The sequence below is a fragment of the Hippocampus zosterae genome, chromosome 16 (assembly GCF_025434085.1).
Source record: "Hippocampus zosterae strain Florida chromosome 16, ASM2543408v3, whole genome shotgun sequence".
Lineage (NCBI taxonomy): Eukaryota > Metazoa > Chordata > Actinopteri > Syngnathiformes > Syngnathidae > Hippocampus > Hippocampus zosterae.
Window position 1 is genome coordinate 19,137,288 of NC_067466.1, and position 26,615 is coordinate 19,163,902.

Sequence of the window (26,615 nt, forward strand, 5' to 3'; positions counted from 1 at the left end):
GAATTGCATGTTATTCAAAATTTTCGTTCCATGTCTTTTCTGCATTTTTTTCACTTTTAAATGATCCTGCGGGCCTGATCAAACCTGCTTGTCGGACGGTAACGGCCCGCCGGCCGTATGTTTGACACCCCCGCTCCAAGTCCTGATTGTTTTTTGTACATTCCAATATATCAGGAATTACAAATGTGTATCATCAAAGCATATTCACCCAAAGTATATTATTATTATTATTTACAGTCTATGACGCATCTTTCACACATGGCCAAGAACAACCATCAACATCAGGGAGCGCCACCAAACGAAAGAGGATTGCAACACTTACACATGACGACGATGATGTTGAAGACAGCGGTGAGTCAGTGCATCGTCAACACAACTCAAAGTTTCATTACCATTATACTAACATGCCAACTTTCTTAGATGAAGAGGACAAAAAGACTGGACACAGATCTCTTGGGAAGAAGAAGACAGCAGTTCGAAAAGAACATAGTGAAGTTGGTAAGATGAATTTCTGTTGGATAGATCCGTATAACAATTTAAGAAACTCAAACAGCACAAGTCACTGTGACTTGCAGATGGAAAGACGAGTCGTTGAAGTGGTCTACTCAGTTGTAAAATTGTCTTCAATTTCTATTGTATAGCAATTTCTCAGGGTTATGATATAATTTGGTTACAGTAACACACTGATTGTAATTGAATCCAATTAAAAAAAAAATCTGACCAAAGAGAGATACAGTCGAACCTCTCGACAACGAAATCATGTTTGCAGCCAGAAATATTCACATTCACACCATCACTGAGCAGGAACTGATCCCACACAAGTCATGCGAGTATACCACTACACCACAGGTGTCAAAGTCAAGGCCCAGGGGCCGGATTTGGCCTGCCACATCATTTTATGTGGCCTGCAAAAGCAAATAAAGCATGTCGAATTCCATGAGGCTTGCTAAAGTCTGAACCAAAATCTCAAAATGTCATATGAAGTCCACAAGAACAATCATTATTTTTTACTTCTGATTTTATAAGTAGTTATCCATCAATATGTTATGAGTGGTGTATGTAATGTGGAGGTGATTAAATATGTATATGGTCTCCCAAAATTCATAATGGCCCTCCAAGGGAAACCATAACTACAATGTGGCCTGTGCCAAAAATGAGTTGGTCACTCCTGCAATACACCATCAGCAACCAGAAGTTACATATTTGGTATCTGACATTTGAATGGATTGTAAAATAATGCATTTCACTGCAAACAAACAAGGAAAACGTATTAGATAATATTCACCACATATGTTGCTCTGAAATCGGCACAGTGGTTCAGGCTTTGATTGTAGCTTCGAAACATGAATGTCAACAGTGCCGCCGGATTACCATTTATCGCGGCCTCTGTGTGTCATGGATTTTTTCAAACATATTCATTAAAAAAAAGTGAAAATGCTGCAAAAGGTCCTCAAGAGGCAGTGAAAATAATCAAAACAACAGCGAGTCACATAGAGCAACATATACAGGACTGTGTTTACTGTATTTCGTTATTTATACACTAACCTAACCTAACTTATACATGTTTAAATATATTAGTATATAGCATTAAGTACTGTTAATTACTGCAAACATGCATGTATACCAGTACATTTGGCCTTATAAATATTTATACTCATGTTCATATACCTATATGGAGGGTGGGGGGGTTTTGCTACTTAGCGGATTTTCGTTTATCGCGGGTGGTTTCGGTCCCCATTAACCCCGATAAACGAGGGATCACTGTACTTGCAAAGACTGTTTTTTCTGTATGTTCTTCACAATAGAAGGCTTCAGAAATAGAAAACAAAGGTTTGGGGCATGCTGGAGCCTATCCTAGCCGTCATTGGGCTGTAGTCAGAGTACACCCTTTAGTGGTTGCCACCCAATTGGGGGGCCCACATAGATAAACAAGACATTAAAGGCTGAGACTAGGCAAAAAACCCCACATTAATTTTAAGGATATTGAAAAATATTAAATAATGTAAAGAGCATAACACTCATGAATCATGCCTTGAGGGAAATTGCTGCTGAGGTGTTTTTAAGTCAACAAAGTTGCTTTAAACTAGATGCCTAAAACATGTTTTGAATCAATGCATTTTTGATTCTGGTCCTGTTATCAGTCAAGGCAGCGTTCAGATTTTAATTCAACTTCAAGAATGTCTGTTTATATTCAACTAAACCACTAATAACCCTCTTTTTTTTCCCTCCAGAATTGGAAACTAAAAAAAGGAAGAGACCCGGACTCCAAAGGAAAGAGCAGCAATTGATCGACACCTTTCAAAATTTGTAGCATTAAAGAAAGTTCCAAGGAAAGATGACTGCGTTAAGTGTCGTAGTCAAGCATCGCCAGACCTTGAAGACCGCACATGGAGAGATATTCCACAATGAAATTATTAAAAGATATGTAATTGGGGAAAAAAGCTTGAAGATGAAAGATAGAGAGAGGGAGAGACATAGGGGGAGATAAATGAAGGGAGAGAGGGAATGGGATGAGAGAGAGGGGAGAAAAGGAATAGAGTTTGAAAGCAGTTATTTGGTAGGGTATATGTGGGTTCATGTGTCAGGTTGTGGCGCAGCAAGTTTTTTTAGTGTGCGTTTTGAAGGTTGAAGTTTTTCAGGTGTTCTTGTAAGTTTTGCATAAGAGTACTTTTGTTTGTCAAAAATAAATCAAAGTCAAGTCAGCTTTTATTGTCAAATATGCTCTCTGTGTAATGTACAGCACAGATTAAAATACTTTCCTCTCTCAGCCACAGTGCAAACATGTGGCGTATTGAACACACAAATATCAGAACTAAATAAAACTAAATAAATGACAGTACCCTGTTAATGGTGATAAACTGTTTAAAAATAATATATGATTATAAATTTACATCATTAAATGTTTAGTAAGGTGAACGGCACCTAATCTACTTCAAAATCATTAAGAACGCATGGCCAGTGCCCGGTCCTCACTTATCTAGTTAAAAACTTTTTCTTAACCTTTGGTGTTTTATTTAATCTAAAGGAATGTATTGCCTAAGGGCGCCCTCCTGTGTCTAGAAATGTGTCTTTTTCATTTCTTTTTCAAGCAGAAAGGGTGGTCCTCGCTTTGTAGGCCTTTTTACTCGGTCCTCACTGTGCAGCAAGTGCAGGAATGTGTGTGTGTGTGTGTGTGTGTGTGTGTGTGTGTGTGTGTGTGTGTGTGTGTGGCCTCACAAGTCATCGTCAGTGGCCATAGGACCAAATGAGCACGTCCGCCGCCACTTTGCGCCATCGTGCCCCCCCCCCCCCCAACCCTCCATCACTTGCATTTGCACGGCTTGAAGCCACTTGTTGCACTTCAAGTCGGTTTGAAAGTCGATGCTCATCTCTTTTGGCTTTCAGTAATCGATTTTGGGCCAGTCAGCAATGCAGAGACAAAACAAAACATGTCAAAATTTTATTCAATAATTGGATGGGGGGGGGGGGTTGTCCTCCTTTGACTTTGGAGATTTTGCCAGGATCTGATGCAAACATGAACGTTTTCATTCATTGACTTCTTTTCATATTTATTTCCGCCTGCACAATTTGTTTTGGATGACTATTTTGTGATTTTGTAAGAAACAGAAAACACGATTCAACTGCTATGCAAAAAAAAAAAAATTGTTTCTAAAAAACTGTTGATTTTCTTTTCTCAAACGCTGCTTGTCCTTGGAATTGCTCGCTCGTTTAAGAACGGAAGAAGCGAATTTGTCCAATGCATAAATGGGGGCGCGAGGTGGGTGGGGGGGGGCGCAAAGTCTCGCCGGGATGAGGAAGCTGGGGAAGATGATGGCGACAGTGGGGTTGCAGTGAGGGGAGAAGGGGCTCTGTGACGTCACCGCACGCCAAGAAAAGGGACGAACCGCCGCACGAGCTCCAAAGCAAACAAGTCGATGCGCGAGAACGCACCGCCGTGCGGGTTGGACGCGCACGGGGGAAGCCTGACATTCCAAATACGGTTTTTTAAAAAATTATTATTATTCATATTTATTATTATTTATTACGCTTCTGCTGGGAGACACGCAACCGGTAAGGTCCAAATATTTTAACGCACTTTATATTTTGAATGTGTATTTTGGTGACTTGGAGGAGTCCGAAGGGGGTCGTGGGGGTGGTAGTGGAGTGGAGTGGAGCATCTTCTTCAACATAGGACACCTTTGGAAGTGACTCTAAAGGCGCGCGCGCGTGCACGCTTCGAACAATTAACACGTAGCGTTTATTGCCTGGTGCAAAACCCCGTTGCAATTGATGACAATTTATCGTTCGTCGTCCCATTTTTTTTTTCATCGACACGTTTGGCCTCCAAGCTCCTCTGACGATAACCGCGGAACATTTCGGCATGCTTTGTCGCCACCAATTCAAACCATGAAACGACCGAATTCGGGTCTTCGTTTCATTGATTACAACGTGTCTTTCTGCCCTCCGCCCCCCCTCCTCCTCCCTCGCCCCCACCTCCATGCAGGCAGCTGGATTATGGAACTGAATGTCATTCCACGCGCGGGTGCAGGTACAGGCCGACTCCGAGTGTTTTTTTTTTGGGGGGGGGGGTTGCAGTGGGATCACAGTTTGGATGCGGTTGCATGCCAAGTCAGCGACTTTGCAAGAAAATTCCATTTGGGATGCTCACACGCGCAAATGTGACGCAATTTTCTTTTCACCACTTTATTTTTTTCACTCTACGGATTTTTATCGTCAATTTTATCGGGGGACGGCGAGGATCGAAGAATCTTTCCCATAGCTAAAATCGCTTATTCTGTCAAAGCCGTAAAAACACCACGAAAGTATTTCTAGAAAACTCAATCCACATTTTCGAGCATTTTGCCCTCCGATTTGCGCTCGCCTGGAGTTTATTTTTGCACCAGCCGACATGCGGTCAAGTCGTCGGTTGGTTAAAAAAGAAAAAGACGGCGAAAAAAAACGATCACCAAGGTAATAATCAGCGGTGTCCTTCTCCTGTTACGCGCCAGGCGGGCTCCACTTTCCGCCGAAGTGCTTTTCGCTTTTGTTTGGGAAACTTTTTTTTTTTTTTTTTTTTTTGCAGAACATGCGCGCGCGCGGCCTTTTCGCTTCTTTGCACTTCTCGGCCTGCAGCGACGCCGACCTCTGACCCGCCGGTGCCGGTGGCGCATGCGAGCCTTGTTGAAGGCATCCATCACGCGCGGGCCGAGTGGGATGCGGGAAGCGCGACGACTGCGGGGAGGCGGACTGTTTACACGAGCGAGCGCCCATCTATCAGCCTGCAATAACCGCGCGCGCGAGGAGGGGGGGGGGGGGGAACCGCTCGCGTCCATCCTGAGGGGTTCCCTCGAGCGAGCGCCTTCATTAGGCCGGTCGTGAAGTGGAAGTGCTAATAAGACGTCGGATGGCGCGCTAGGATGCAAGGGCGGTGGAAAGGGGGGGGGGGGGGTCAATCTAATCTAAAATCGGAAGTCTACGATAGATTGAGCCGCGCGTAATTGCTCGTCACGCAGCACCTGCAAATTTAATAGTTCGGCCGCATCTGCATTTTGACGCGAAATTCAAATGGAGATTTAGGACCCCCCCCCCCAAAAAAAGAGCGCCCTCCTGCTCGCTTTTGAGAGCCATGCGCGGCGTCATCTACACGCAGAGTAGATTTTGACAGCTTGTCCTGCATCGAAGGGCCTTGGGGGGACTTTTCCGGTCCAACTACATGGGATCCCCCCCCACCCGCCGCCCAAAAAAAAGTCTTGCAAGAGGAGTCGTGGCGCCGATGACAAGACAATAGTCTTGTCTCGTGACTAGACTAGACTCAAGTCGCAAAGTTTCCCAACTTTTCTTGAGCCAAGGCGCGTTTTTGGGCGTTGGAAAAAGTGTCACAAAAAGACGACACATTTGTCAATTTTATACTTTATGCCATCGAAGCGAAGGTCATTCATTTTGTTTTTTTCTCACCAATCAAGTGCAATTTGATTAGTTCCTGCGGCGTGCAAAGGTACCCCCCCCCCCACACACACACTGATTGGGAATCGCTTTCAAAAATCCTGCGTTCGAAGGCTAAAAATAAAATGGACGAGCTAAGCATCAAATAACAATCAAGCAAACTTTTTAATTCAAGTCTCAGTACCCCCCCCCCCAAAAAAAGAAAATAATTACGTAGCTCTCCAAGTACAAATAAACATTCAAATATGACGCGCCTAAAGGCCTCGCTCGTTCTCAAAAACAAGACACAAGTTGTCATCCTGAAAGGAGACTATTATCGAAAAAAGATCAATCAGTTGAATCGGTTTGAATTTTTTGTTTCTTAAATTAAAGGCCACGATGCACGCAACGGAGCGAGATCAAAAATGATGTTCGCTTGGAAACGGATGAGTCAAGTAGAAAAATTGACATATTGGAGCAAAGTGGACACTTTTTAATCAAGCCCGCATCAGATGGGGAACCCCGCGTTCCATTCGGTCACCGTTCAATACGCTCCGAAAAAAACATAACATTAAAGTTGTGGCATTCACGAAAAAAAATAAGTAACGGCGAGTTCAGTGTCAGAAAAAAACCCGCCTTCGTGTACAACACCGCCGTCAAATGTCAAAGGGTCACCCGAAATTAAACGCCGTACGCAAACCCGCGTCGGGTGTAAATGTTACATTCCGTGACCGTTCAATAAAAACGAATAAATCTCAGCTCGAATCTGGCATTCATCGCCCCCTCCCCCCTCAAAAAAAAGTTTAAAATGAGTACGAAGTAGTCCCTTTAAAAAAAAGAGCCCATCTGAAGCGATGCATGCTCGATGGAAGCGCTCCAAAATACAGAAAGGGGTCACCTGGAAATGGTGCATTCAGGGACCGATCAATAAAATGCGATATACCCAAGCTCAAGCCTGGGCTTTACTTGTACAAACAGCAGGTCAAAAGTTACAACGAGTTCAACAAAGTCATAAAAAAGTAGTAAAAAAAACATCTAAGGAGGTGCGTTCAAGGCCCGCTCGATAAAGTTAGCTACTCAGTTGCCAAATCTTGACGTCATACGCAAATTTCTCCAAAAACAGCACCGCGTGTTGTCACCGAGGAGGCTCGGGGTGGTGGTGGTGGTGGTGGTGTGGGGGCGGGGGGGGGGTGTTCTCGTGCAGTGAGACAAAGTGAGACTTCCACGCGAACAGGTGGCATGATTGGCACGGTTTAACGTTGCGTTCAAGCGCGACTCCGTACAAGTATGAGCGGGTCGTAAAAAAAAAACACTCGGTGCTCATCTTAAAAAGGAATCTGGAAGCGCTGTCATCAAAAAGGGCTCGGGAAGAAGAAGGGAAAATATATAATATATAAAAATACATAAATATATCAATATATAAATATTTTATTTTATTCTTCCTAAAAAACGTCTTATGCTAGGTTAGTGGTGCATTTGGGCACTTGGAAGTAAATGTGAAAAATACTTAAATTAACAATTATAGTTAAACAAGAGGTGGCCTGGCTCAAAATGAACATTTTTGGCCACTCGGATGTAAAAGTCAAAAACTAAATCTCGGTTAAACATTTAGAGTCAAATAAAGGCTACATTGTATATTCGATATAAATCGCGACGATATGAAAAGAGCGTCCCTCGGTGAGGCTCGCGGTTCATTCGTCAAAGGGGGGGGGGGAATATTTGGTCACCCCGATGTCAAAGCTACTATTTAATATAAATTAAAAAAACAAATGTTTTAAGATCGACCCGCCTCGTTTCTCGAACGCAAATAAAGACACTTGAACGCAGCATTTCTCGGACTGAAACGTTCGTGAAAGGGCGCCATGTGACGCATTCAAGGACGGCTGAATAAAATTGGGAAAAAATTAAAAAAAATAAACCTCGCCGTGACCCCGGTTGGCATTTATTGGAGCTAATTGTTTCCTCGCGGCGCAAAAAAGGTCAACTGGGGTTGCGATAAGGCGCGCGGGCCATGCGCGTGCACGCTTACGATGCGTTTGTATCGATTGACGAGGGAAACAGTAACCGGGCGAGCCCGTTTGGAGGGCAAATGTTTGCTCAGCTCGGCACATACGCGCTTATATACGGGCCTGCGTGGGTGTGCGATCGCTCTGCACACATTACAAGCATGCCTACGCTGGAAGAAGTTGGGGGGGGGGGGGTGAAGCTCGTCTCGCATCGGAATGACGGCGTTCTTCGTGTGGATTCTGCGGGCGAATCCGCATTTTGCGTGGGAGTGTTTTTGTTACACGCCGACTTTAAAAAAAAAACAAAACTGATTTGCGCGTTGCTCACTTTTAGGTCTAGTCTGGTGACGTCACGCCGGGGGCAGGCTCGAGCGTGGGCGGGGCGGCGTGAATTTGGTCCCACGCAAGCGGAGTTCGACCTTCTTCTCCTTCACTATGGTCACGACTCGCGTGGACGCAGCTGCGGAGAAAACAGAGAATTGCTCCAAGTTGCCCCCTTTTTTTTTTTTTTTGGTTTGTTTTAGGATTCTAGAGGAGCCTTAGTTTCTCCTTCCCTCCCATGTCGCCACGCGCGTCCGCTTCGGCGTGGACTTTTCTGCGCCTCGCTTCGTCGGAGCCACGCGCGGCGCATGCATCCGCATCGCGCGGCTGACTTTTCTGCATCCGTCCTTGTAATCTCCTCCAAGGTGTCATGAATTTGGAGAGACTTTCCGAGGCCGCGGCGGCGGCGGCGCGGGCCCACGCCAATCCCAACCCCCCTCCCCCTCCGCCTCCCCCTCCTCCTCAGGCGTCACGCGACTTGGGCCCCGCGTTCCACTTGCAGCCCAGAAGCTCCAACATCAACACGAGCGCTCGCGGAGGGACTTTAGAGCATTCGAGCAGCGAGTCTTCCGACGCCGAGTTGGCAGGTACACCCGAGGAGGGACGGCTGGGGGGTGCCGGGGGGGGGGGGGAGATCCGTGGAGGAATCGTTGCAAAGGACGTCACTGGGCTTCCTAAAACGGTGACAATTGTATTCAAAGAATATGATGCTGCAAAGCGTTCCGTTACAAATGTGCTTTTTGCTTTTTTGGAGTGGGAGGGGGCCGTTTGGTGGAGTTTTTTGACAAACGTTTTCAGGGGTAGATTAAAAAAAAAACTTTCAAAAATGTTACTGCCAAGAAATTTTACATCTCTGAACTGTCACTTCAAAATGCCCCCACACGGCATTTTTTTTCGTCATAGTAATTGTAAATATTTAATATGGCGTTGCGTGATGGGCTTCATACAGGGGGGGGGGGAATCTTGGGAAATGGGGAATATTAAAGTGTCGTTTAAGGGAGGCGGAGGTCATTTTGTTCGTTGGTTGGATTATTTTGTTTTTAGGGGAGGTGGTGCGTGAAAGTTGGAAAAAAAATTCGGGGGGGCCGTGTGACACGTTTGAGGCCGCAAAACAGCCACGACAACAGAGTAACGTGCAGGGAACAGTCGGGTTGTTTTTTTTTTTTGTTTTGTTTTTTTGCAAGCCAACTTCAAAAGATAAAGAGCGCTCAATTTGAATTTGGAGTCGAGTTTGGGGGAAAAAAAAGAAAAAGCAGTTCTCAATTTGCGAGCATAGCCCAAAAGGCTCGTCCGGTTCTGAGCGGTGGACTCGCGTCCGTAGACGTGACGTGTTTGTGCGTTTCGGTTTTTCCACAACGGCCTGCGCCGAGTCAAGCGCCTCCAAAACGAGCCGCGTCGACGCGGGCGAGAGCGCGGTCGCCTTCCAACGAGCGCTCGGCGCGGCCATGTTGACCCGAGCCGCCGTTTCGTCACGGCGCCGCAAAAAGCAAGAGCCCCCCCCCACCCCGCGACAAATCTCCAGAGGCCGTTCCAGAAAGCTCAGGAAGCTGACGCGCATCGGCGCTTTTTAATTTTTTAAAATTTTTGCTTTGTCTTTTTTTGCTGGCGGGCACGCAGCGGAGAAGGAGCGAGCAGCCGGCGGCGGCGGCGGCGTCGGCGTCGGCTGCGGCGTCGTCGTCGGCGGCGAGGCGCTGGCGGGCCCCGACGACGCCAAGAAGAAGAAGCAGCGGCGGCAGCGGACGCACTTCACCAGCCAGCAGCTGCAGGAGCTCGAGGCCACCTTCCAGCGCAACCGCTACCCGGACATGAGCACGCGCGAGGAGATCGCCGTGTGGACCAACTTGACCGAGGCCAGAGTTCGGGTCAGTTCGCTCGCTTCGCCTCCGTCCGTCGCTTGCATGTGGGCCACGTCGAGAAGCAGAAATTCGCGCTACGATCGCCTCGACCTGTTCCCCGAACCTTTTTGCTTTCCGAGAAAAAATGCTGCGAATTTTGCGATCGCGTGACGTCACTTTTGGCGAGGAATATTTCTCAGAACGCCAACCGCGAGCGCTCCAGAAATTCGTTCGCCGGACTTTTTCACAAATAAATAAAAGCAAATGAAATGTAACATTTTCAAAAGGTGCCAACACGGAGCGGTCACTTTATTAGGCACACGCGTTTTGTGGATCGTGAAACGTGCAAAAAAAAAACAACAAAAACGGATGTCAGCATATTGCACTCCTCGGGCACAAAAAAATTGACGGCAGGGCGAGTGTTTTCTTTTTTTTTATGACGTTGGCACGAGGAGACCGAGTTGCGCAAAATGATCATCATCGCAATAAAATTGCAAGAAAATTGCCCACAAATTTTGAGCTCGTTTCACACGACTTGACGTTGTTGATCTCGAAAGGCGTTTTAATTGACAGCAACCGGTGCTCCAAATGTGTATTCTTCATATCTCGATTTCGATTTGAAGTGGACGCAGCAGCTCCTTTTTTTCTTTTTTTTCTTGGCCACATCTTTAATCTCTGCTCCAAATGCTTTTCACACTGGAAAAAAAAGCGGCGTGTCCAATTAATTCCACTTGAATTTGTCAAGAGGTTGCGCGAAATTATTATTTTTCTCATCTTTGACTTAATTTAAATGGTATCAATGCAAACTTTTTTTTTTCAGTGACTTGAGTCTGCAACGTATCAAAAGTCACAAATTAGCTTTTGGCTTGACAACGACCCGCAAACCCAGTCGAGGAGAAATGCGACGAGAACCGTTTTTCTTCTGGTTTATTTTGCGAAGGCTCGTAAATAAATCGCGTTTTGGCCAGCAAGGCATTTGCCCTAATGAGTTGCTGGTTGCTGATTTATATGAGGTTTCAAAAAAAAAAACAAACAAACAAATACAAAAAACCCCCATTCGCATTTCAATCCCACAACATCGAAGTGTGCGCAAATCAATTCTTCTATTTGGAATTTATAGGCAAGCGATTCGAAGAGCAGCTGGAGGCGCTTGCATTTGAACGATTTATTGCCAACAACAATAATAATAATAATAATAATCGGATTAATTTTTATTTTTTTGTCGAGGCTCGTATCCGCGATATCGACAAGTGTCACCTAATCGAGTGCCCCGATTTCAAGGGAGAACGCGCATTGGCAATTGTGACCTCATCTATTGACACGAAGGCACTTTGGGACATGCGCAAAATTGTAGAGGGTGGCGGCATGTGTGCGGAATATTTTTTTTTTCTTTTAGATATCGACAGAATTTCGAGCGGCAGAGATCGAGCCACATTTTAAAGTGCGGCTCGCGTGTGTACTAAAACAAACAAAAGAAACGCATGCTTTTCCTTTACTTTTTTTTTTTTTAAATGGTAGCTCTTCGATGGCGTTCGTAATTTTCCTCGTGCATATTTTGGGACGCGGGCGGCGCGTAAAAAACATTTTTGTGGGCGAGGAGGGGGCAGGCGTTGTGCGACTTTTCCAATGAGCGCGTGCAAGCTATTAAAAGTGGCAAGGAGAGAAGTTTGAAAAACGGGTTGTCGATCGTGCGCGCGCGGCCCCTCGAGGGGGGGGGGGGGTTGTGGGGGCCGGTGAGTGACGCTGCGCGTGCGCGGCTGCTTGCAGGTGTGGTTCAAGAACCGGCGGGCCAAGTGGCGGAAGCGCGAGCGCAACCAGCAGATGGACCTGTGCAAGAACGCCTACCTGCCGCAGTTCGGCGGCCTGGTGCAGCCCTACGACGACATGTACCCGGCGGCGGCGGCCGCCTACACCTACAACAACTGGCCCAACAAGAGCCTGCACGGGCCCAAGAACTTCCCCTTCTTCAACTCGGTCACGCAGTCCGTGTCGGGCATGTTCTCGTCGTCGCCGGCGCCCATCTCGGGCATGAGCGTGCAGGCGGCCGCCGCCGCCGCCGCCGCCACCTCCTCCATGCCCGGCATGGGCGGCCCCCCGGCGCCGAGCCTCAACAACATCGGAAACCTCAACCCGCCGGGCCTGAACGGCGCCGGCATGTCGTCGCCGGCCTGCCCCTACGCGGCGGCGGCCGCGGCGGCGGCGGCGGCGGCCGGCTCGCCCTACGGCGTGTACCGGGACAACCCGGGCCTGGCCACGCTCAGACTCAAGTCCAAGCAGCACCACCACCACCACCATCACCACCACCCCACCTTCGGCTACGGGGGCCTGCAGAGCCCCGCCTCGGGCCTCAACGCCTGCCAGTACAACAGCTGACCCCCACCCCGAGCCGCCGCACTTGTTACGATGTACGGACATCCCGTGTAAATAGAGACAGGCTTTTAACGCGTGAAAAATTGTCGCCCCCCCCCCCCCCCGCCCCACAACCCACCCCTCTTGGTGCTGATTTGCTGGCTTTAAAGGACGTCAAACGAAATGCTTCGATTTCGACGGACAAAAAAAAGAAGAAGAATTCGAGACAAGCTCCGGGTGTGTGATTTTGTTTTGTTCAAAGTGTTTGTAGAAGTCGGGGCGGGGTTCGGGGGAGGGGGTGAATCCTTTCCGTACGATATGTGCACAAGCCGCTAAACGCGTGTATGGAAATGGAAAAATGCGGCTGCTGTGTTTTGCTTGAATAAAGTGCAAGGAAAATATCCGTAGGACAGCTTGTCATGTTCGCACATGATTTTTTGAGGATGTAAAAGAAAATGAAAAGCACGCCAAGTAGCCTAATCTAATCTCATTGATACCGTATCGGCCTCAGACCGATATCGATTGTGTGTTTTGGCTGATAACGAGGCGCGGTTTAGCGCGAGGCACCGATGAGAAGAATAAAAATCATTTGGTGCTCATCGGAGGGTTTAGATGGAAAATAAAATAAATTATATATATATATAATAGAATAAATACATAAATAAAGTCGATACTTGAGGATATGCGCCGCATTCGATTGTGTGACGTCACGTCGCCCACGAAATGTCGCTTTTTTTTGGGGGTGTGTGTAATGAATTCTGTAAAAATTTGGACAACCTGGATAAAATTCCGTTTCATTTGAATTTGGTCGGGAAACCTTCGTTTGTTTTTACGAAAAGTGAATTTTACTTTTATCGGTGTATTTTTTCCCCTACAAAATTGAGTTGAACACAAAACAACAATTAGGTTGAATTTTACTTCTCATGTAAACATTTGAATGGGTTGAGGGTTACAAGTGTTTTTTAAATAATATTAACCTCAACGTGTGTAGGCAAACGTGTGTACTTAAAAATAATACAGCAATATATTTCGTGTGACTTATAATTACTCAACTTTCCATGATATAAGCAAAAAACAAAATCAACTATTTATTTTCACTATAAAAGCAGACCATGACATTCCGTGCCTGCAGAATTGCTGTTATTACACGCATAGATTGTAAGCAAATATGTAGAATCAATTTTTTGATTCGGGATTGCTTGCAAAAAAAGTGTGTGTGTGTGGGGCGGGGGGGTGCTGCGTGCATCCCAACAAGTCCCAACAGTGAAAAAAGCATCACATTCTTTACCTGGGCGCGGTACTGGTGCACCGGGTGTGTGTGTGCGTGGGTGGGGGGGGGGGCTGCATCATGGGAACCGGAGCGCGAGTCACCCACCGACAGAGACACAAACCGCAGGGGTCGCTCGGCAAAACAAAAGAACCAGCAAAGGGAGCTCGGTGAAGGCACAAACCGGGACAAAACGCACACGCACGCGCCGCGTCAACGACAACACCACAAGTGGGCGACACTTGGGACAAAACCATCTGAGAGGAGTCAACCGCAAGAATAGAAGACAAACTTTTCCGCACAAGCGGTGACATTTTCCGAGGTGGCCAAAGCCAAAGTTGGCTCGCCGCACCAAACGCACACGCGAGGGCCTGCAGCGCCGAGCGGCAGCGCCGAGCGGCGGCGGCGGCGGCCACCTGCTGGGCCTCAAGCGGGCGCTTCGTCCAAAGACGAGAGCAACTCCCCTTCCGAGTTCACGTTCTCAAGTCCAGCTGCACGCGCACACCCACGCGCGGTCCTGGCTGGTTCCGCCGAATCCCAAACGCGTCATTTAGCCCACAAGTGAGCCTCTAATCAAGCGCTCCGATTACAGTATTGATGATGATGATTCTCAAAAGCCCCAAAATCGGGAGGGTGGCTTGCCTGCGTCCTTTTTAATTCGTAAGGTGCTTTCCGACCAAAGCCCATTTAACAATCTGCCAATTTAAACGTTTTAACTCCAAATACGTTTGGCCACGGAATAATTTTTGTGCTTCCTGTATACCGGAAGCCTTCGGACTTCCCTCGTCAACATTTATCTGAAAGTTGTGCGCAAGGCTACTTGGCACCAGAAGCTAATGACCTCTGTTACGTCACGCCAAATTTCGAGGTGGCTTACTCGACTCAACTATTCGAACAACAAGAACACCCACCATGCTGCGTCTGTACTCTTTCCAATATTCCCGAGTGCCTCTGTAGCTCACATTTGAGAGGATATTTTTCTACAGAGCCCAAACATCAACCGACTTTTCAACTTTGAGTGCGCAACTTTTTTTTTAGTGTAAAAATTAAGATGAAGATATACTTTATTTGTCCCACAATGGGGAAGTTTACAGTCAGAGTTAGCATAGCATTTGTGGGCCATTAAGTTTCAGAGTTAGCATAGCATTTGTCGGCCATTTTGTTTCAGAGTTAGCAGAGCATTTGTCGGCCATTTTGTTTCACCAAATGCCACCGCAAATGCTGCTGCTTTCAAACTGGCCTCCGCCTGGTGGGGTGTCAGCCCTTTATAATCATAAAACAAACAATGATTGCGTACGTTTAATATACTTATATTGTCATCCTTTTTTACAAAAAATATGATGCAGGAAGGTTTTTCACTGGAGCCAAGTGGCAAACAAAATGGCCGCTGCGCTTGCCGGTCAGTCAAACAAACAAACAGGTGATAGCATCATGTTAGTCGCAAGGAATTAGGCTGCAATGCATCCAGACCTCAATTTTGCCTCTTTTTCACAAAACAGCCACCGGTCAAAATTTTGAAAGCAGACAATTTTGTGACACAAGCGACTTGGAAAAGGGCGAGCGAGCTGTCTTACCTTAGCTTGTGTTCACTGGCAAAAGGTGCTGCAAGGCTTCCGGAGGCTTCTTGGAGAAACCAATGAGAAAGGGGAGGGGCCACATGACCTCAGGAGGGTCACATGACCCCAATGCCGAAAAGCTCAGAGTGGGGAGTCCCCGCATGTCAACTTTGTGCTTTGTAAGGGACATGGACTGGTACATGCCATCTAGATATAATTGCATTTTTTATTATGTACATTTTATTTAAATGTAAAAAACAAAAAATAACATCACTAAATAAAATGAATGGAAATACATGAAAATGAAAAGAAATAGAACATTTAAAAAGTAAAAATTTAATAGTGATTCAAATGATAAAAGGAAAAAAAAAACAATTAATTTAAATTAAAATAAAAACGCATACCTACAAGGACAATTCAATACAACTACAAGAAAGTGAACTACTCATGACGACTCTGAATTATAGCGCCACCTGTTGCTTGGCACTTGACAGCCTGCAAAACGCTCCAGTCCGCAGTTTTTGCGGACTGGAGCTTTTCGATGAAATATTGTCGTCAAGCGGAATCCGGGCAGTCGCAAGCTGCCACATCCCCGACAACCAAAGTCCAGCTTAAGTCCAATCAACCAGTATGAGGTTGCGAGCGTGCTTTTTTTTTTTTGGACAATTCACATCGAAAGAACGACCTTGTCAATAAACTTGGCCATCTTGATGTCGCGCTTGGACAGCCCGCCGCAGTCGTGCGTGGTCAACGTCACGTGCACCTGAAACACACACACACACACACACAATTCATTTAAATGGAAAACAAATTACGAAAAGATTGAAATTATTATTTTTTTTAAATTATGGAGTATGATTAATGTCTGCGGTCAGGTCATATCGCCACGGCGACGGGGGCGCCGATGATCGTCACCAGTCACCTTGTTGTAAGTGTTGAACCACTCGGGGTGATGGTTCATCTTCTCAGCCTGCAGCGCCACTCGCGACATGAAGCCGAATGCCTGAAACCAGTCACAAAACAAAAATGAAAAAAAAATAAAAATAAAAAAATGGGGGGGGCGTGGGGGGGGCTGAGGCCAGAAATATTCAAACATTTTCAGGATCTACTGCTGCAAATTCAGACAGCTTTGAAGCTTTTGCCTGATCCATTCTTGAAGGTGCGGCGATTCTTCTCATTGTGTTGTACTTTTATGGAGATGTCAATTCCATCTAAATATATTTTTTTTAATTTCAATATAACTTGGAACTTTGCAAGCCGTGAAATCTAAAAGTCTCAAAAATATAAATGTACAGTAGACGAAGAAACCCTATTGAGAAAGTTACCCTATTTGTCATCAAATAACCAAATAAAGAACTGCAAATTACGTGAAAAAAAAAATACTCTTTCCACGTCGTGACACGTACAAAAAATAAAAAAAATGGGAAATATTTCAAATGAAAGGCTGAAGATTAAAAAGCGCCATTGAAAGCGGACTTGAATTCAACTTTTTTGAAGACACATTTGTAAATTGTGGAGAAAAACGTCAAGCAAAGCCAAACGAGGACAGCGCTTCCCTGCAACCAGGTTGCTTCCTCGCCGTGCAAGAGAATTTTTTTTTTTTTTTTTAAAGTCTTTTGGGAGCCCGACGCGCAGGCACACACGCTTCCTATTTGGCGTTTGGCATGTGGCGCTCTCCAATCAGCACGCATGCGGCCATTACGCTCCTTGTAATTATCTACAAAGTCCCCAGCGAAATCCCTCGCCGCTGCCCGGCCGCGAGGAACGCGCCCGCCCGCCGGCCGGCCGGGCCCATTTCGGAGCAATTTCCCACTGCAATCTCAATTAAGCCCCTAAACACTTCCTCCCCCGCCTAATTAGATCAACTGAAAGGCCATTGTTTACGCGGCCGCCCCCCCGCGCCACCTGACATCACCGAGCGGCCCGGCGCGCGCAGGAAACGCCGTGCGGGCGGGCGGCTTCTTTCCTAGCCGCTTCGGTCCGAAGGCGTAAGGTGACCCGGCGGCCAATTGGCGATCAAGCCCCGCCGATCAATTGGGACTAATTGGCCTTTTTCTGCAACTTGACCCGGCTGCCACCAATTTGGCCTCCGAGGGGGTCTGCTTCGTGTCGGCGCCGTGTCAGCCGCTGTCCTCGCTCAACTGGGACGAGCCCCGTCGGGTCCAGCGCTGCCTTTCCTGTTCAAGGAGGGGGGAAAAAAAACTCCCCGCGGCGGCCGACAGCCTGCTTGCTCGGCCTTAGCGGAAGAGCCGCCTTTAGCTTAGTGAGCTAGCTTCTTACGCTAGCAACACGCGGCGTCGTTTGCGACTTCCATCGCTGTTGCACTTGACATTTTCAAACCGAGCCGATGATTAAATGCGACCTCGCCTGCACATCGCTATCATTGATACATTGCCAACAGCGCTAGCTCATCTTGCGCCGAGCTACACGGTCGTCGTTTTAAATTCATTGCGCGAAACCTTTTTACCACTTTAGCCGTGATCAAATGCGTCGCAATGGGTACGCTGGTTGTGATCACGGAAGACCAAAGAACAATTCCGCGGCGCTAATCCGCTTGACGCGATTAGCGCCAAACGGCGTTGCCGTGACGCAAAAGCACTCGAAGGGTGAGGTCGTTAAGCTAGCATCGTGCTAGCCGAGCGCGCGGCTCAGGTTCAGAGGAGAGTCCGACGTGAAACAAAAGAACGAGTGCGAGGCAACCTGAAGCCTGAGAAGACAAGCTGGGAGACAGAAATGACGGGGGGGGGCTTGTCCCAGGTGGGTGGGGGTCCACTAATCCCAAAGTACAAATGAAATCGGAATCGGATGACGCGGGCCTCCACCCTAGGGGGCCGGTCGCGGGAGTGGCGGGACGTGAGGGCTGGGTGGGTGGGTGGGGGGGGGGTTTCAAAGAGATGAAAATTGTTTTCATGATTTCCATCCATCATGTCGTTGGTGCGTTTTCCAAATCCAGTCTCGAGTTTTCATCTGAACTTTTAAGATCTGCAAAATGACATTCGGTCATCCCTGAGCTACCGATTTGTTTTTGTTTTTTTTTTTTTAATACCCTCGTGACATCATTTGGGCTCATCCCAAAGTCTTTCTTTCAGGTGCGCTACAGGCCCCCCCTCGGCGGCGGCGGCGCAGCTGTCAAAGTGCGCTAATTTGACGTGACGCTGGGCAGGCCCCCCTCCTCCAATAATCAGAACCACAAGAGTCGCCCCCGTCAAGCCCCGCGCCGCAGCCCGGCTCCCCATCGGCCATTTTGCAGCTATTACGGCGTGATTGTCACACAACACGGGATGAGACGCTCTGACCGCCGCCGCCGCCGCCGCCTGGAAGGAACACATGTCTGTTATTTACAGATCGGCTTTCCGCCGCCGCGCCGTCCAAAAGGGGGGGCTTAAGACGAGCGCCCGCTCCGCCTTGCCAGGACTAAGTGCATGCAGATTGCGCCGCGCCGACATTCTTGTCGGGACGCCAATCGCGCACCCGATGGTTAGCAAAAGTCCGCACTCCCCATCTGCTCGCTGGCTCGCAGGCAGCATCCCGATTTGCGGAAGATGACGGACAGATGGTGTTGCTCTTCGTCAGAACGAGTTTCGATGAGGTTTCTCCTCTTAGTGCCGGGGGGGGGGGCTTTTCAAAATGGCTGCTTCGAACCAACATGGCTGACTTCCTGTTCAATTTGGGGCACTTTTTTTTTGGCGGGGCGCATCCTATTATGACAGACACATTGCGCAATTTTGGTGTGCATCAGTGAAACTGGGGTACAGGGCTATGTTTTTCAAACTTTGCAGGGGGGGGGGGGGGGGAGGAAAGAAATGGGGCCCAAAATGGCCGCTGCAGAGCAAAATGAGCCACTTCCTGTTCAATTGGAGGGCACGCGTCCTCGAGACTTGACTGCGCATCTCGTCATGATGGACACATGGACCTCATGTCGTGTCCATTCCCCCCCCACCCCCAAATGTTCTTGGTGCGCTACTGAAAGAAGAAGAATGAAAGCGAGTCCGAGACTATAGGACGGCTTGCTCGACAAACATCAAACTGCCAGCAGTTCCATCTTGGATGCCGCCAATCAACAAATAAAGTCACGCTCGCTCTTGCCTACGTCGAGGAGCGTAATCCCCGGCAGTTTGCGTGCGGCGTCCGTTCCAAAGCAAACAGTCGCGGCCAAATGCGAAGCAGATGGCGGCGGCGCTAAACAACGTGAGCGCATCAACGCACTTTTCAAAAGGAAGCTGGCGCGACACGACATGATGCCAGCCCGTCCCGACGTTTCCACTCGCCGCGGACGCCGCCTCTCGGAAGGCCGGTCTGATGAGGAAAAGGGGGCTACTGGCGGGGGGGGGGGGCACTCGCCGCCTGACACTTTCCACTCGCTCAAATCGAAGGGAAGCAAATCAACTGGGGGACAAGCAAGCAAGTCCAGCTGGAAACGCAGCACTTTTATTGATGGGGAGTGCGGCTCTAACGCCCCCTAAAGGTCATTGAGGGAAAGTCTCCTTTTTTTATTATATATATATATAAAATATAATATAATTACATTTCCTTTTGGGGGAGGGAGTTAGTGGGGGGGGGGTGATTGCAAGCGTTGCTTCTTTGGTGGCGGTCATTAATACCTTACAATTGAATGTAATGAGTACGCACATTTAAAAAACAACAACAACAACAACAACAAAAACACCTGACAACTATTTGGAAGGGCCCGGCGTGGAAGAAGAATTTTGGTGCATGTAATATTTTTTAAACGGCACCTTTTTAAAGAGAAGATGGACACAAAGGTTAAAGGGTGTTTTGACATTTTTCATGATTTTATTTTATCATCAATAGTCCAAAACTGTTTTGGCTACTTTTCCTTCTTCCAGATCTATGGTTGTCATCACATTTTTTTGTTTTTGTTTTTGCCCATCACTAATATCCTCCACCCGTGGTTTTAAAGCTATGTCTGACTGTTCTAAACTCCTGTTTCCAAGCCAAAAATTCTGCCCATGGAATTTGTGGCTGAGGCTTAAACTTCCATGTTGTACTTCTGCGCATTGCAGCCAAATTGGAATTGTCATCCCCCCCCCCCCCCTAAACTTTTGTTTTGTGGGCAAAGCGAGGCCTCCGCATGCCTGATGAAAATTAATTTCATAATGAGCTTTGCCAACATTTGTCCAGACTGGGACAACTCCAGGCCCGCGAGGGCATTTTTTTCTCTTTTAAACAATGGCCAGATGAAACTTTTTAACCAATTTGATTTGTTTGCGAAAGGAAGGGCCACCTGGCTCGTGTCAGCCTAACGCGGGGCGACATGCGGCGGTAAGGGGAGAGGAGGAGGCAGCCCGTGCGGGGAGGCCGACCTCCACTTCAAAAGCAGGGAAGTGTAAAAAGGGCGAAAACAGCACGCTTCTCAGGGGCTAAAACAAGCGGCGGGATTAGAGGAAGTCCGCTAAGCGGCCTTGAACGGCCCCACCAAATTTTATACAACTTGGGTGTTTTGTTTTGTTCTTTTGACAATAGCGTTAGCTTATCTTGGGTGTGTCTTTAAATATCACCTATTAATCTTGATTCTTTGCATTGCTTCTTTTACGGAATATAACCGTTTTTACAGCAATGATAAGGCCACGTAAGTACATGTAAAATAATACTTCAACTACTGTATAAATAAAAAAATTAATTGACAGGCAACAATATCACCCTATATTTTTTGGGAGCAATTTAGCAAACACACCTGGTTGAAGGTTTTAAAGTGAATCTCCTTGTAGATGGCGTCACGGTCCTCCACCTCCATCCAGCCTGTGGCCCTCAACTCCATCACATGCTGGTCCCGGTCAGCCGGAGCAAGCCAATGGGAGTCCGATGACTGCACAAACAACAAGTTAGCACGTTATGTTGACACAACACATATTACAACGGGAGATTTTTGGTAAATACACACTTGGCAAAAAAGATGCTTTGTGTGCGCGATGCCCGCTGGAGCCACGAGATGGCAGTGCGACGCCATCAATGATGAAAACCGACACAACAGGCAAGCTGGGACCAACGAACTAATGATCATGAATGACCGACTATTTTAAAGGCACAATACTGTTATTATTATGAATGCTCTGACATTTTTTTAACAATCGGGGCTGCTCCGTTATATCTTATCACTCGATATTCAATTCGGCGTCGTAAAGATGTGACAAAAAGAACTCGGCAAGGCACAGAAACATATGTATAAGACACTCCCAGTGGTCCCACAGATGACATCGAAACCAAATAAACGTTGAAATATTTCAGTCACCTGACCTCATATATTAGCCGATTTGGACGACGACTCATACGATGCCCGAGAACAGTCTCAAATTGTGTTTACTCGCAGTACTTTTTCGACCTCACGCGTTTCCCTTGTTTCAACATCTTTCACCGACGGGGGGTCGAACAGGAAGTATTACGTCAGAGCAGAACCACGCGGATGCATACTTAATAATTCAAAAGACCCACGCGACGCGACCTTGTAATTCACTCACCATTTTAGTAGAGCTCCTGGTGATATGAGACAGGCTCAGGCCGGTGAACGCGAGCCGAGTGCGGGGCCAAAGGCTGCTGACTGCTGCTGGGCTAAATATTAACCAGGACATTCTGTGGCGCTCCGCGGGTTGTCCTCCTCCACCGTCCGCCACTCGTCAACTTCTTCTGCCCCCTCGCAACGCCACACACTCAAGTCCTCACTTTGCACCGGAGCTGTTCGCGTCTCTGCCTGCTTAAAATGACCACTGCCGTTACTAAGTATGCAAAATGTCCGCAAGCTCCCACACTGGTTTCGTTGTTGTTTATTAACGTATTGTTGGGCTCCTCCAAATTGTTATGTAAAAACAAACAGGGAGCAGGAGTCCCCAAGCTTTTGGCCAAAAGGGACCGGGTCATGGTCATATTTTCGGCCGTCAATCACTCTATGTGGCCCGATGCCAAATGGGCCGTGAGAATTGTCCTTGAGGGAGGGAGGAGGGGGCGGCGGCGGCACTGCTCTATAAGAGCAGTGAGACCACACATGCTCTCAGTTTTTTTTTCCTCGTCAAATGCAGAATCTGTTAAACGGGTAAAAATCGGTACATGTGTGCGGTGAACCCGCGTGAAGCTATTTTGTGAGCGGCCCCCGCCCCAGTCAGACCAAGTCTCACACACTTGCTCAGCGTCCTCACCGCAGCATCTTTACTCGAAATGTTCTCCGTGAAACCAATCGTGAAAAAAAGGGGGAGCGTCCGTTCACGCCGGCGTTTGGGTCAGTCCTGATGTTCGTGCTCATGTCCCGGGATGAGCCAGCGGATGCTGTCGGCGCGTAGGATCCCGTAGGCGGTGAAGCTGGCGATGAAGAGCACGGAGAAGACCAGCAGCCAATCGACACCCGCGACAGGCACGCTGGCCAGCGGGCCCAGGTGGTCGGCCGCCGTCACGTTTCTCTCCGGCCCCGCCTCCAAACCTTGGGAAGAAGCGCGTGTGGACAGAGTCATTTTTTTGGGGGGGCACGTGGCTTTCGGACATGTGCCCGTTTGATTCGGTATTCACCCGTCTGGTTGGTAATGAAGGAGGCCAGCGTGTCCAGGGTTCTCTCGGAGTGGTTGAAGCGAGCCATGGGTTTGGCCCCTTGGAAGAGGAGGATGTTGGGCACCGCCACCGTCCCGAAACGCGTCGATAGGCTGGCGAAACACACGGAGCGGCTTTTGACGCTCTGGCTCGCTTGTGTTGGAATTGGCACGGGAACGGCCACCTTTCCTCAAGCTAGTCAGAGGAATCCATGCATGCCTCCAGAAGGGGGCAGTCACACTCTTACATACGCTCAGTACACACAAACACTCACTCACTGTTTTATGCCACCCCCTAGAGGATATGAGTAGAACTGCACCAACTGTTTTCCAGCCGTTTACTCCGCATTCTCGCCGACACCGAAGACAGGCGGCCGCGTCCGATTGGCGGCGGTCACCTGCTGTGCGTTGAGGCGTCCAGGGCCAGGAAGTGCACGGCAGGAAAGACCCGAGGCAAGGCGTTGAAGTGCGGCGCCAGGCCGGCCGAGAATTGGCACCAGGCCGTGAAGAAGAGCACCACGGAGCACTCGCTGCCATTGACGCTCAAGAACTCCATCAGGTCCTGAAGGGAACACCAAAGTCACCCTTTTGAGGTTGTGTGGACTTTTCATAAGCGCTGAAAAGTGTTGCAGTGTGCGCAGCTAAGGCGCGTTACCTGCGATGCGTTGAGGACGTTAACGGCCAAGGTGTCCACGCTGCTGACGTTTCTCTGGTCGCAGTTGACCTTGAAGGTCTTGGCGGCCTCTGCGTTCTTCTCCTCGGCGGCGGGAGCGTGGACCATTTCCAATGTCACCTACGCCACCGTAATCATCACAACACGTCCACACGTATGACCGAGGACATCTCGTGGTACCTGCTGAGACATCTCGGCATCTTCGTCCTCGGTGGGGGGACACTCTGCACCGTCGTCACAAGGCGGCGAGAAGCCCGACCGGGCGTCTTGGACGTTCTTGGGGAAGAGAGACTCCATGTCGGACGGGTCGATGGCGGCCTCGCTACCCATCACGGCATCGGCCATCTCGGCCGTTTTGAACTGACGCTTGAGGAACGTCGGATCCTCGCCCTCCGCAAGTTCAGGGACGCCCTCTGGGTTTAAAGGGTCATGGTAAATAATGCTTGGCCATCATCGCTTTTCATGACTCGCGGCAAGGCTCGTTCATTGCATTACAGAAAGTTCACTTTTTGATTGCTTGTCCAACAATGCCTGCCTTGTTTGAGGTTTGCTCTTTATAACGTTACCAATTGACGCTTTTCAGTTCAATTCAACTCCGTTTTATGGTACTTTTACCATTTTTGAACCGTTGATATCAGCAAATACAACAATTTTTGGATGTCAATTAGGGATTCGATCACAAATGGAATCAAATGAATGAATTTCCGACCTAGTTATTCCATCTGTGAGACGTGTTTGCACCCGGTTTGTAAAACCTGAGCGTTCAACCGAGTTTATGCCCAATGTGTCCAGTGACGACTGACTCCCAAGACTGTTAGACGCAAACGCACATTACACGTCGCGGCAACTAAGCGATTCAATGAATAATTTGTGCGGAATCACGAGCGTTAAGTTGCCATCCGAAGCGTCACGTCTTGCTAGCACGACGACCGCTAAGCTCGCCGTCACTTACCCTGCGATGTCGCCGGCCGAAAGCTCAACACCCAAACGAACAATAACATTGAAGACAGTTTAAAAGTCGTCGCCGAAACAGTCCTCGACATGTTTCTTTCAGAAATGGGTCACAGCTGCGTGCCGCTACAGTTAAGACATATTGGCGAGATCGAAGGCTACTATTTAGCGAAGCGGAACTTGGTTTAGGAGACCGACAGCGGACGACCTAAAATGTGACACCGTCTCCCAACATCCGGTTGTGGACGGATTCTCGTTTGAAGCGAAATTATTTGGTTTCTTTTTTTTCAATTCGATTAACACGTCTTGGATCAATATCCAACAATAAACTAATCATTGAAAACCCCGGATTTGATTAGTATTTTTCCAACATGTTTTATAACTTTTCGTGCATACTGGCAGTGACAAACCTTGTACAGTACTCTACATACAAATAATCTATAATTGTGTCATTCTTAGAATCGGAGGACATTTTACGCCCCACCCGTTAAAATGTAAAGAATCCGGTAATAATTTGATGGAAATGCTAGATATACACTCTAAAAAAACGAGAAACAAGTCATTTGGGGGAAGACATTTTCTAATATGGTCATACATGAAGTCATAAAAGTAAAGTAAAAAAATATATACAGCACTTTTTTTTTACCAACCCCCTTTCACTTAAATTCATAATTATTTTGTGATTTATTATTCAAAAATGATTTTCCATCATGTCGTGGCATTTTTAAACATTGAAATTATACAGAATTTTTTTTGTTTAATATTTACAACGGCAGCATAAGCAATAAAAAGAGAAAGGGAGAAAAAAAAACGTGTCAGTGTCGTCTTTATTACACAACTTTTGGACATTCCACAACAACCATGCAGGACTAAAATGAACAACTATATAGACAAAGTTGTTTTTGTTTTTTTTCACCGAACCGTGTCGACATTATTTACATGTCTTGATGTTATATTGATGACGGCAGCGAGAGGAAAAATGACTTCAAACCAAGCACAGTCCATTCATATCAACGTTTGCTTACAAAATCATGTCTCTATTGAAGAAAATGGCCTTATGTTTCGGCTTAGTTGCATGAGAAAGTTATCATAGCAACCCCACAGCCACTTCTTTGCACCTTTCATTTCCCCCAATGTCGGAACACCACGACCATATGCGCTCGTGGGTGACTTTTGTTGACTTGTTCATGAATGACAAGGACATCTGAGCGGTAGTCCCTTTGCATTTGTGTCTGGGCGTGAGCTGTGGCCAACAGCAGGCCCCGGGTGAGCGTGCTCATTGAGTTTTACTGTTCTTCCAGCTGAAAAATAAAATGCATTGAGAACTGTGGATCTCTTTTCCGCATGCAAGGCCATCAAATCAACTAGACTGTTTAAGAAATGTAAAAAAAAAAAAAAACACCATAATTTGGGGAGTGAATGATGAGCCAAAAAGGGGAAACTGAAAAAGTTGTGAAACTAGGGCAAAAAAATAAAATTATACAATATTTAGATTCCTATAAAGTGAAAAAAGGGTTTTGGAAAAGAAGAGCATTAAAAAAAGTAGTAAGAAGACAAACGAATTAAACGTGAGGTATATTTACAGAATGTTTTACAGCCGCTCCATTAGGTACCTCTGCGCCTAATAAAACGTCAGACGAATGTAACAATCGTTTGAAACGTGAAGTGCTTTTTATTCTCTTTGTGTTGCCGAAATGAATGACATCATTCATATTCTTTGGTCCAGAGGTGCCACACAAACACGCAACACACATTGATCAAAACACGAGCGCAATAATACTGCTAGAAACATTGTCTAGTATGAAAGACGTGACAAGATTATTGCACCAAATGGAACATTTTTGGACTCCTCACCAACGTGAAAGGGGCCCAATGGGCCAGTTTTGCACTTTCGTCAAGTCAGCGCTGAGTTCTGGATTAAAAAAATAACCATAAAATAAAATGTCAACAATGATGTCCTAATTAATGAAACTGCATTTATGGTCCTTAGTGTGGGTTGCACAAAAGTGTTTTGCAACTAGGCCGATTGAAGGATGAGATGAAGGGAAAAAAAAAAAAAAAAAACACGATTCGAGTCTAGTCAGCTCAAAGATTTCAACGTCGCTGTGTCGTCGACAAGCCCTAACACTGGAGCATGAAAACACACTTGGGAGCAAGTCTGGGAACTGGGGAGGGGGAAAAGGAAAACAAAAAAAGAATATAATTTATTTTTACAATAAATATAATT

At 47.2% G+C, this 26,615-nt stretch overlaps 3 protein-coding genes across 5 annotated transcripts; 1 reads left to right on the forward strand and 2 right to left on the reverse strand.

Annotated features, from left to right (window-relative positions):
- Positions 1-3,892: 3,892 nt before the first annotated feature.
- LOC127587873 (pituitary homeobox 1-like) lies at positions 3,893-12,822 on the forward strand. Of its 2 annotated transcripts, none has more exons than XM_052046342.1 (5): positions 3,893-4,050; positions 4,484-4,528; positions 8,594-8,815; positions 9,846-10,090; positions 11,831-12,822. In XM_052046342.1, the coding sequence occupies exons 1-5, from the start codon at positions 3,915-3,917 to the stop codon at positions 12,434-12,436; spliced, it is 1,254 nt and encodes a 417-aa protein (XP_051902302.1). In that variant the 5' UTR covers positions 3,893-3,914; the 3' UTR covers positions 12,437-12,822. The 2 variants fall into 2 exon arrangements, with proteins under 2 accessions (XP_051902302.1, XP_051902303.1); XM_052046343.1 differs by having other exon boundaries at positions 3,894-4,050; positions 8,242-8,815.
- A 2,674-nt stretch (positions 12,823-15,496) lies between these two features.
- Positions 15,497-21,920, reverse strand: LOC127587876 (pterin-4-alpha-carbinolamine dehydratase 2-like). Of its 2 annotated transcripts, none has more exons than XM_052046346.1 (4): positions 21,712-21,920; positions 20,931-21,062; positions 16,158-16,238; positions 15,497-15,998 (listed from the first exon to the last, which is right to left on the reverse strand). In XM_052046346.1, exons 1-4 carry the CDS (start codon positions 21,820-21,822, stop codon positions 15,903-15,905), a joined length of 420 nt encoding a protein of 139 aa, XP_051902306.1. In that variant the 5' UTR covers positions 21,823-21,920; the 3' UTR covers positions 15,497-15,902. The 2 variants fall into 2 exon arrangements, with proteins under 2 accessions (XP_051902306.1, XP_051902307.1); XM_052046347.1 differs by lacking the exon at positions 21,712-21,920 and adding an exon at positions 21,491-21,631.
- A 446-nt stretch (positions 21,921-22,366) lies between these two features.
- LOC127587877 (thioredoxin domain-containing protein 15-like) lies at positions 22,367-24,604 on the reverse strand. Its single transcript, XM_052046348.1, is given in 6 exon segments — positions 22,367-22,661; positions 22,748-22,878; positions 23,163-23,326; positions 23,420-23,557; positions 23,618-23,915; positions 24,386-24,604. Coding segments are annotated over 6 exon segments (1,023 nt in total). The 5' UTR covers positions 24,481-24,604; the 3' UTR covers positions 22,367-22,464.
- Between the last annotated feature and the right edge of the window lie 2,011 nt (positions 24,605-26,615).